The following is a 10927-nucleotide window of genomic DNA, read 5'->3' as shown; positions in this document are numbered from 1 at the left end:
CATGGCGGGTGGTAAAATTTTATTACTAAATTCTACTGTTTCCTCTCAGCGCTCTCTCAACAGGTTCGGATGATTCGTGATTTCGCTCGATACGCTGAAGAACGTCAGTGTATGGCGCGTTTTTGCATGTGGTTCTTACGCTTATACTGGACCACAGGTGGAAAATTTATAAATTCTAAAATGGGGAAACCCGCACGAGCGAGCGATAATAGTGAAACACGACCCTCCAGGAGGAAATTGAAACGTGAACACGTAAACGTAGTTTACGAAGATCCAGGTACAACTCAATCCAAAGTCCCTAAGACGGTGACTGAAGCCAATATTGGTAAACCCGATAATTGGATGGAAACTTTGAATAACATCAGGGAAATGCGAAAAAACAATGATGCACCCGTGGACACCATGGGTTGTGACCAATGCAGTGATAGGGAAGTAACCCCTGAGGTGTGTAGGGTATTAGTTATTAGTTTTGAAATGTAACACAAGTGCATGTTATAATATACCACTCTGTCTCATACAGGTCCGTAGATACCAGATTCTGCTCTCTCTGATGCTGTCTAGCCAAACGAAAGATACTGTTACCTATCCAGCAATGCAGCGGTTGAAAAGTCATGGTTTAACAATCGAAAATATACTTAAAACAGAGGATGAGGTTCTTGGTAAATTGATTTACCCTGTGGGCTTTTGGAAGGTTAGTTCCTCAATTGATGATATGGAAGCTTGGAGCTAAATTTAGCACTTAGAAAAGAACTTTTATTTTCAGACAAAAGTGAAGAACATTAAGAAAACCACCCAAATACTGAAGGATAAATATTTTGGAGACATACCAGCTACCGTAGAGGATCTTTGCAGCTTACCAGGAGTAGGACCAAAAATGGCGCATCTTTGCATGAATAGTGCGTGGGGTAAAGTGACTGGTATTGGTAAGTTCTTTTTGTCGATTTTTCTCTGAGAGCATCCAGAGAAAATCCAACACCAGGTTGACCAGTTTGATTACTCAGGCTGTTTAGTCAACCGGAGGTACGACACTGGGCACTTACACTCGGCTTATAAATTTACTTGGAAATTCCTAACTAGCAGTTCTGAAGTGCAACATTATATTTCAAAGGATTAAGAGAGTAACTAGGCAAAAATGGTGTATGTTAACAGTAATACAAAGGAATAATTTGACAAGTAACAATTTCAAGTGCAAACATTTATAAATGAAATAATGAAGTCATTGAGAAATCATCCCAATGAAGCATTTTTGAGTATGTTAAAAATTGTTTATTTTCCAAAACAGTGAACTTCCGCACCGTAGTCACGAACATGTAAAATCTTAGTCTTTAAATAGTACGAGGAACCAAGGTTGAAGATGGGCCATTATTGGGTGGGTGCAGCAACTAGATAGCTGATGTGGCTTAGGACTGTCTCGAAAAAGCAAAACAAATAGCGCTTGTTGTTTTGCTTTTTCGAGAAATCAAATGGCCCATAGATTTCCATTTCATGCAGTTATCCTTTTATTTAACACAAATTTATCTTCCAATAAAGGGAATAATTTATGGTAACCATGAGGAATTTCTCGCGATATATGTATTGACAAAATAGTTTTTTAAGCCCATCCAAAAGCTGCATTTAATGTATAATGAATGGAAGGAATGACACTAGATTATAGTAGTTTAGAGATGATAAATTATTAGCATGTGTGTCATTTAGACTGGAGTGGTATAACATTAACTTATGCTATCTGTATTCACCTCATAGCCACTGAACAAGAATTTCAAATAGGCTCTCTTATTCCATAGCATGTGGTAAAATTAATTCACATGAAAAAATCAAGTACATACATACATCTGTTAACCTCAAGTTGCATAATCAGTGGATTTCCAAAGTTGTAATCAATTGTATATTGATTGATTAATCTATTATATTTGAAATTTGTGTGAATGAAATTTATTCTCTTGAAGAGACCTTTTGAAATGGGACTGAAACTTTTAGTTTATAAAAAAATTAATGATCCACGGCAATAGTATCTGATAAATATCAAGAATGTCAGGTAATAAAGTTAAGAAGAAAAGTCCTTAAATTGCCATTGACAGAATATTCCTAGATAGATTTACCATAAGATTTTCAACAATGGACATGAGTGCAATTTGAAACAACTAGCATAATATATAATAAATCACGTGAAAATAGTTGAGAACTGATTGACTGTATCCATTGAGTTTGATATTATAAACTGTTTGAAATTGAAATAAATCTATGATAATCTCTTTCCTGCTGGTTGGTTTATTGAATTACATAAGAGCAGAATTTGGCCTACAGCATTTTTAAACTTCAAGCTCAGGTTTAGAGTACTTATCCTATCCTAAGGTACTTCTGGTTTCCCAGATTGTTGTGGTATCCAGAAAATCTGAAAGCACAAGTTCAAAGTGTGCATTTAGAGGTATCATTCCACTGTAAACCCATGGCCTTCTAGTCAGCTGCTGAAACTTTCCAGTATATTATGAAAAGTACATAAAAAACTTTGGATTTCATTAATGTAAAATTCGTGTGACCCTCTTAAAGTTACATAATAGCTAAATTGAGTTAAGCAAATGACTTTTGATCAGTGTCTCCTAAAGCCTAAAGTGCATCTGATACCTCTGAACGTATTCAGAAACTGTTATTTTTTGGGGCTCAGATCTACATATCTGGGGGTTACAATAGGAAGGAAACTTACCCTACAGCGTACCCAAAATGTGTTTTTTTACATGATTTTACAAGTGTTAATAAATCATACAAAAAAATTTCTGATATCAACAGAATTCTTGGTCTTCATATATTGGAATAGCTAGTAATGAAGTGTAAGGGTTTTGGCAGTATATGTAGCCATACTTAGTATGTACACTATAGTTATATGTATAATTTAGAAACAAATTGGTGTTTCCTTTAAATAGTGTTTAATGTCATTGTATTCTATGTTTTGTTTCAGGAGTGGACACACATGTTCATAGGATATCAAACCGCCTGCATTGGGTCGGGAAGAAAGGCACCAAAACACCTGAGAAAACCAGGGTATCTCTTGAGGCATGGTTACCACATTCACTCTGGGAGGAAGTTAATCATTTACTTGTTGGTTTTGGTCAAACTATTTGTAAACCAGTTAATCCTTTATGCAATTCATGCTTGAATAAAAGTATATGCCCTTCTGCCAATAAGTGTAAAACACAAGAAAAAAGTTGAAATTTAAAGAAATAAGGCACAATTATGAAAGAGTAATATAATTATATATAATTTTACATTATCACTTTTTCTTATTTTTCATTACTTTTGACTTTAACCTATTTTTCCTCATAGATTCCTTTTTATTTTTTCTCCTTTGCTGCTGCATTTGTTTCTGGAGAGGCTTGCTGTTTTTGGCATTCAGAGTTGCCTTCTTTTTTAGAATTTTTTTGATGTCCTTCTCATTTTTGAGTGGCACTTCGGGTTTGCTGCTACTGTCATCTGGTTTTTCCAAATTGGATCCTTTTTCATTGTCATAGTCCACCTACAAATAGTAAGGTCATTAAACAATAATAGCATTTAGGCATCATTCATCTGGAAATTTACTTTGTGCCATTTATACACAGTGACTTCAATGTAATGTCATGATGCCATTTCTTACAATAGAAAAATTATCCTATTTTGTTACTAATAGTACATATTTATTAGATACTAAATTATAAAACTCCTCAGTATTTTGTCAATTACTTCAATAGCCTTAGCAGAACACAAACTACATAGCAAATGTAATCATAAACTCATTATATACCTCATCACAGACCAACTACATACAACCAGTCATTTGCAGTCACAGCTTGTCATCAATGGAATGAGCTATTACCCATTATAACTAATGCACCTCTCTCATCATTCAAACATGCACTTCAAAAGACTCCTAAAAATCCCAGCAAACTAACCAGTAAAATCCAGCTGTAAACAGAATTCAAGATCTTTTCCTTTGCAGGAGCATCATACTTTTATTGCTTTTGTAAATACCACCAGGAATATTGTTGTACAAGTATTGTTTGCATTTGGTATGTTTTATACGTTGTATGTACTGTGTCGTAGTCAATAATTGAACTGGGCAACTAAATGTACTGTGTTGCTGTTTGTTAGTCTTTAAGATATTATATGCATTCATTTTATTGCTATTTGTGAAATTTATCTATGAGTTAAATCTTGTAAATGTGAGATGGGGGGTTAGGTGGTAAAAGAGACTCCATACTATCAATCTTCCCCCAAAATAAAGATGTATATTATATCTATTTCTTAAGAATGTTTAAAGGTTTTATGAAGAACATTTCATCTTGGAAATCATTTTTTTAATTTTTATGCAGAGATTAAAAAATTACTACAAACAAGAGCATTAATAAATAAATGTGTAATAATCACCATAAAATAATAAGAAAACAATAATATCAGTTTATAAAACCATATTTGAAAGTGTAGAATCTTATTCAAAACCATTCCTCAAAGCTATTGATAATTCTCAAGCTACCAATGATGAAATCAAAGAAGACAATTTTTACTCTTTAAGTTATGGGAACGCTGAATGCAGAAACTCATAAAAGGGTGGTTTGAAAAGTGAAAACAAAAATGTCTAAAAACTACTATTTTTGGGACTAACCACTTATTTTTCAGCATAGTCCCTTAAAAAGCATACAATTTTTGTCCAATGTCAATTCAATTTGTTGATTCCATTTAAATAACTTGATTATTCCAACCGTAAAATGGGCATTTGTTTCTGTAATCTACGCCTTATTTGGGAAAATCTCTTTCAGCTAGCCATTTCTTCATCCTGGAGAGAAACTACCTCTCAGACAGGTAGTTGTCTGAGAGAAAACTTCAGAGTGTAGCTGAAGTGGGGAATGAGTTGGAATTGTAACTCCATTTATATTGTGGTCACCACTGCAGAGGAACAAGCTGGTGCATTGTTATGAAAGGGCCGTTTTTCTTATAGCTCAGGTTTTAAATAATACAACAATGCCTGTGAGGGTGGTCCCAGAAGTACCCGGCCTGACCTAGAGATGGCGGTAGTTGTTTGAAAAATATCACTGTATTAGAAAGCATGCAATCTATATAGCATATGTTTTAAGTTCGAAGACGCCACGTTGTTTAGTATTTGTTTGGAAGCCATCCATAATGAACGTTTTCAGTGAGTGTGTGAAAACGGAGAACATTGGTCATCCTTATGTGATACAATACTTTTATTTGAAAGGCCTCAGCCCAACCAATATAAAAGCTGAACTGGATTCTACTCTGGGTGAGTCTGCTCCTTTGTTTAGAAGAGTAAAATATTGGGTAGCAGAGTTTGAATGAGGTTGCACGAGCTGTCAAGTCGAGCATCACAGTGGTCGACCAAATTAGGTAAAGACTCAAGAAATGGTCACACAATGGTCAAAAATCCACAAAGTGATACTGGATGATCGTCGACCAAAAGTACATGAGCTAGCAGACATAATAGGTACGTCAAAAAGTGCAGCATATCGCATATTAATCGAAAATTTGGACATGAGAAAGCTGTGTGCAAGATGGGTGCTGCATTTGCTCACACTCAAGCAAAACCAGTGTCGCAAAGATGTTTAAATTGAGTGTTTAGCCAAGTTTCACAGTACAAATCAGAATTTTTGTGTCGTTTCACGACAATGGATGAAGCATGGGTCCATTGTCGTTTCACGACAATGGATGAAGCATGGGTCCATTACTGCACATCCGATACAAAAGAACAATCAAAACATTGGGAGAACAAAGGAGAGAACCTACTCCAAGGTAGGCGAAGACCATTTCATCTGCAGGCAAGGTCATGGCATCGGTTTTTCGAAATACACATGGGATAATTTTCATTGGTTACCTTGAAAATGGAAAAACTAAGAGCGGCGAGTATTATACGAACTTGTTGCAATGTTTGAGCGAATAAATCAAGCAAAAGCCACCGCATTCGGCAAAGAAGTATTGTTTCATCAGGACAAATGCACCAGCACACAAACCTATTATTGCAATGGCCAAAATTCATGAATTCAAGTTTGAATTGCTACCTCATGTACCTTATCCTCCAGATTTAGCACCCTTGGATTATTTTCTGTTCATAAACTAGAAAAAGTGGCTCGGTGGTCAAAGATTTTCCAAGCATGAAGAAGTAATGTCAGCAGTTAATGGCTATTTTGAGGAGCAAGACAGTTCTTACAATCAAAGGGTATCGAACTTATTGAACATTCCTGGGAAAAGTGTATAGAGCTGAAAGGAGGTTGAAAAATAAAAACATTTTTTTCCAAGATATTTGTTTTGTCTTTGTTGGGTGAGTACTTCTGAGATTACCCTCGTAGTATGCATCGCCATGATGACGCAAGTAATGACGTTTCCCAGTTATCCACAGTTACATGCTTATGATGCCTGCAGTTTAAATGCGTCTGTCCTAACGATGCCTATGCCTTAACATTTTACTTCAACATCTCCTAGTGCTTTGGGACAGTAACTTGATATTATTTTTGATCAGATATGAACACTCATCTGGGTGAGAACTTTCTCATATTGAAATATTTAGGCAAGATATTATGTACCCATGCACTCAACACGCTAAAGCTTTAGCAATGTCATCCATCACTACATAAAAGATTTAATAAATATTTCCACAATAGTAACTCAACTTGGCATACATTATCCTGAGCACTGCTTGTGTCCATGCAGCCACCTGAAAAATTATCAACTATTGTAACTGAAAGCCCTGATTTCCCAGTTAGTCAAATTTCTATTCAGCCTCAGAGGAGATTTACCCTTCATAAAATAATATCTGATCAACAATTGAAATTCTCTTTTGCCCTTTTTTTGGATATCACTTAACTAGATTGTTTTTCAAATGAATGCTAAACACAGAGAAAGTGACCAACCAGGCTGAAACATTATTTGTTCCTTAGAGAGATGACACAGGCTGAAAATAAGTTCCATACACACCCGTGGTGCTATCTCACTTAGCACAACTTTTTTTAACTGCCCATGTATGTGTACACTGCACATTCAAATCCTATGTAATATTCAAATCAAAGGCATTTTATTTTACCTTATTAAAACGGTGCCATAATATTTTTTTAATTGTCCATTAGTGGCCCAATATATTTAAAGAATATACCAAACACATTTATTTCTGAAGGGTTCAAAACTGCACTACATTATGAATTATTGTTATGGCATATTGAAAATGGAGAAAATCCAGTCAAGAAAGTTAAAAATGCCCAAAAATTACTAAAATGAGAGGGAACATTTAGCATGCCAATACATAAGAAAATGAAGTATAGTTAGGACTCCAAAAACAGATGCCCATAGGATATGTTTTCATTTAAATTGCATGTATATTAAAAATATTCTGGAACCTAATGTGTAGAACTAACACTTCTCTTCTTCTCTAAAATTTTAGAAAATATATTCAAAGGAATACAATTAGCCGGTTGACATTTGTTTTTATATAAAATTACAAGGCAAATAGGATGAAAAAGATCATTCAATCCAACTGGAAAGATATAGTAGATGCGACAGATTTTTCATTCATAGTGAACAATCATATGGCCTCACACAGCCTTATTTTGATCAAAGAGTTCATAACATATACATTCCCTAGTTTGTATTTACCTGGTTTTCCCCAATCCAGTTATTTTTTGTTGAGATTTCCGCTGTGGATAGTTCGCATATGCTGATGCAATGGCTTTCCAAATTCATCACTTCAGAATTGAGCTCATTCTGCTCAACGATGGGTTGATGAGAGCTAACCATATCACAATATGCCTTTTTTGCCTAAAATGGACGTTTAAAATTAAATGCGAATAGAAACATATATTCATTAGTTTGGAACTGCATCATTATGTTTAAAAAATAATCACGTACATATCATAGCAAGATAAAGAAATCAATTCTATTTTATCTGGATTTTCAAGGGACAATGCAAACAAAATTCTCCGAGGAGGAAAGCAATGGTTACTTTAAATTTGACAAAATAATTACTAGATGAAGTATTTGTCATAAGAGTGAACTGGATAGGAGGGAGGCGAAATAGATGGTGGAGGCAGAAATGGTTGGAAAAGTAAAGTGAACTTAACTGTTCCCCTGGAATGCTATTTAATGCAAAATTTAAATATGATAATACTTAAAGAAGCAGTGGAAACTACGGTAGAGTAAGGTATAAGCCATTTAGTAGCCGCAAAACTATTCTACAAAATTGAAGTAAGGATGATGGCATGTGTTTTAACACAGTAAACAGGCCGAGGAATGAAGTGGTTCAATCAGAGAAGCGTCGTATTACAAGAAGCTGTATTCGCTTGATATAAAATGAGTGAGATTAATTTTATAAGAAATAAAGGAGATCATTCAAAATTGTCAAAATGAGCGAACAAGTAATAAAAGGGCACGTGCGCTGTTTACGAATCCGCATGCCTACAGGCTTAGGTATACCACAGGTTTTTGTGCTTTCCGAAAACTGCGAAGTTTAAACAACATTAATCAATTGCCGGTTATTCTCGTCAAAATGACAAGATTCCATTATCATGACATGTCACGTCTAGGAATAGAGTAAAATTGCGACAGAAATTTAAATCGACCCTCTACACCTATCAATTGTAACAAAAGAAACTCGCGTGAAGTGACTACCGATGTTTCCTGCACAACAGATTGGCGGGACGTCTCTGAATAATAATACAATGCCCAACGTTAAATATCGAGGCCTCTGTTCATTTTTTCACTTTGCGACTTTATCCATTTAGTAAATTGAAACTCTTAGAGCCCCAAAGCTATTTGCCCTAGAAGATCATACAAACCAAGAAGATGAATATAAATGACAGATGGATGACAGAAGGAGGAAGACACTCTGGGTTATCCGATTACTTCCAATTGCATACCTCCCAAACGCAAGGGTATTTCCATAAGCGAAAGTTTAAGAAAAGATTCTGAGTCATGCCTAGGTTTTTTGCACTCACCTCAAGTTTTAATCTCTTCTTTTCTTCTTTTAACTGCTTCTCGAATTCTTCCTGTGCTTTTTTCTTTCTTTGCATTTTCCTTGAGTGGAAACCAGTCAAAAAAGCCCTTGAACGAAACGGTTTCGTGATATATTTCCCAATAGGACCCTTTATTTTAAAATGGACGAAAAATACTTACTTTCGAGCGGCTGGGTCAAAGACCAAATGTATTTTGGTCTTTCTATTGATACTTTTCGATGAGCCAGATTTGGCGCGATTCCTTCCCATTTCCTGTAACAATATTTAGACAAATCTATTGCAAATATTACAATGATATGAGGTAATGCTCATGAACCAAATGTAAACAAAAACGAAACCGATTACTATGTCTTTACCGGTGTGCAGCTTGCCTTTACAGCTAGAAATGCTGGACTGTCTTGCCCACTGTTTACGTTCGCGTAGCCCGATTCGCAGTTGTTCATGGTGCGCAGTACGTCTTTCACATGTGTTGTACCACCCTACAACGAGTTTTTTTAGGAAAATTGGTAGAAAGGAGGAATTGATAACAAGTGATAAATCCGGAAAAAGTCTGCAAGGATCATAATAGCAGAAGGATCTTAGTGGCATATGAATGGTGTCTGGATTTTTTGGCAAACATGAAGAAAATTATCGGGCCGTTTCCTCGCACCCGGAGGAAAATGCCACAACTCACTACATGTTAAGTGATACTAATAACTAATGGATTACAATTAGAGTGAGTAAAACTGAAATGCCACTATGATTATTATTGATGAATCTTGTTCATGTAGATTCAAACTTGTGAGTTGGAGTTCGTGGAATACGTTCTTCAGCTGTCGTCTGCTTTAAGATGATAGGTTTCATGATTGGTTACAAAATTCGAGTTCCACCATGTTGAAAATATTTTGCACCAATCGGAGTACTACTAAAGCATAAATTTGGACTCATCAGCAACATGGCTGTCAGTATAAATTTGAGAGGGGCACGATGCATACCCCCTTTACGTACAAAATTTTTGCTCTCTATTTACACCCGATTGGTACGCGATTCAAGTGTGTTAAAGTCACCGAAATCGGATGATGTCCCCTGATATGTCGATATGAGTGGTATTGTATTTGAGTATACTCTTGAAATGACTTAACAGCTGTTCAAAACAAGACTTTTTGAAGTATCTGCTCAGAGGTACGATTGTGTCATTTCAAATAAATAGGGGTGAAATAGAAATGAATTTACCCTTATACCTGTTAATATGCAATTGAAATGTGATTGTAATTGGAAGGCGGTACCTTACTCAATGCATGAACAGAACAGTTTTGCTCTTGCAGGGAAACGGTGATTTCACTACATTAATCAACACTTTATATTGTTTTTGACATTTCCATTGGTTGCCATTATAATGACGTCGAGGTGAGAGTATAATCTAGTTAGTCACTCTATACATTCAGGTGTAATTCCAATTCCGTAATGGTCCATATTGTTCATTTAATACTTGGTGCTATCATGTTACAGACTTGACCGACTTTTTACGCTATTGGAGAATGGATCTTCTGCAGTTACACGTCGAGCTGCTGCTCGGCAGCTTGGTGAAGTTCAACGACTACATCCCCACGAGCTTCATAACCTTTTACGTAGGATTTCTACTTATATTCATTCCTCGTCTTGGGAGACCAGAATAGCTGCCGGACAAGCTGTTGAAGCTGTTGTTCGTAATGTACCTACGTGGAATCCTCAGCCTTGTGCCACCAAAATCGGTAAATAACGATATTACACTGATATTTGTTAGCATGCAGAGCTTTGACGTTCATCGTGTCACCCCATATATTACTACTTGCCTATTCCGTCGTAATGCGGAATACTTGAGTTCTTCAAATAAATAAAGACATTTTTAATATGGAATGCCTGTACCGATGAAGGTTGTTCATGCAGTGTGTCAGTAAATTCATTTCTGTATGGTTATCCGAGTTTTCGGT

The 10927-nt window shown here is 35.8% G+C and overlaps 3 protein-coding genes across 5 annotated transcripts in view; 2 read left to right on the top strand and 1 right to left on the bottom strand.

The window, feature by feature from the left end:
* The first annotated feature begins 103 nt into the window (after positions 1-103).
* On the top strand, positions 104-4439 carry Nthl1 (Nth-like DNA glycosylase 1). Its single transcript, XM_071588682.1, has 4 exons — positions 104-444; positions 521-691; positions 764-923; positions 2954-4439. Exons 1-4 carry the CDS (start codon positions 112-114, stop codon positions 3202-3204), a joined length of 915 nt encoding a protein of 304 aa, XP_071444783.1. The 5' UTR covers positions 104-111; the 3' UTR covers positions 3205-4439.
* Positions 3237-9596, bottom strand: vito (nucleolar protein viriato). 2 transcript variants are annotated; one of them, XM_071588683.1, is made up of 5 exons: positions 9335-9596; positions 9139-9230; positions 8961-9066; positions 7624-7785; positions 3237-3508 (listed from the first exon to the last, which is right to left on the bottom strand). In XM_071588683.1, the coding sequence occupies exons 1-5, from the start codon at positions 9419-9421 to the stop codon at positions 3266-3268; spliced, it is 690 nt and encodes a 229-aa protein (XP_071444784.1). In that variant the 5' UTR covers positions 9422-9596; the 3' UTR covers positions 3237-3265. The 2 variants fall into 2 exon arrangements, with proteins under 2 accessions (XP_071444784.1, XP_071444785.1); XM_071588684.1 differs by having other exon boundaries at positions 9139-9252; positions 9335-9396.
* A 389-nt stretch (positions 9597-9985) lies between these two features.
* Hel89B (histone acetyltransferase 1) overlaps positions 9986-10927 on the top strand; it is a 68757-nt gene continuing 67815 nt past the window's right edge. The window contains exons 1-3 of one of the 2 annotated variants that reach the window (XM_071588679.1): positions 9986-10139; positions 10283-10364; positions 10467-10708. In XM_071588679.1, coding sequence (XP_071444780.1) covers positions 10354-10364; positions 10467-10708 — 253 coding nt within the window. In that variant the 5' untranslated portion in view covers positions 9986-10139; positions 10283-10353. Of the gene's footprint in view, positions 10140-10268; positions 10365-10466; positions 10709-10927 lie in introns of both variants that reach the window. The other variant, XM_071588680.1, reaches the window with a different exon arrangement.

This window comes from Hetaerina americana, unplaced genomic scaffold (genome assembly GCF_022747635.1).
Source record: "Hetaerina americana unplaced genomic scaffold, ioHetAmer1.1.p SCAF_3, whole genome shotgun sequence".
Taxonomy (NCBI): Eukaryota; Metazoa; Arthropoda; class Insecta; order Odonata; family Calopterygidae; genus Hetaerina; species Hetaerina americana.
The sequence above is the reverse complement of the archived record's forward strand: the minus strand, read 5'-3'. Positions and strand labels throughout refer to the sequence as shown.

Excerpts from the sequence above, each read along its gene's own strand:
- vito (XM_071588683.1), bottom strand. The coding sequence starts at position 9,421 with ATGAACAACTGCGAATCGGGCTACGCGAACGTAAACAGTGGGCAAGAC. Across the intron at positions 9,231-9,334 it reads TAAAGGCAAGCTGCACACCG|GAAATGGGAAGGAATCGCGC; the intron begins GTAAAGACATAG and ends ATATTGTTACAG. Across the intron at positions 7,786-8,960 it reads AGAAGAGATTAAAACTTGAG|GCAAAAAAGGCATATTGTGA; the intron begins GTGAGTGCAAAA and ends CGTCCATTTTAG.
- Nthl1 (XM_071588682.1), top strand. The coding sequence starts at position 112 with ATGGCGCGTTTTTGCATGTGGTTCTTACGCTTATACTGGACCACAGGT. Across the intron at positions 445-520 it reads ATAGGGAAGTAACCCCTGAG|GTCCGTAGATACCAGATTCT; the intron begins GTGTGTAGGGTA and ends TGTCTCATACAG. Across the intron at positions 692-763 it reads ACCCTGTGGGCTTTTGGAAG|ACAAAAGTGAAGAACATTAA; the intron begins GTTAGTTCCTCA and ends TTTTATTTTCAG.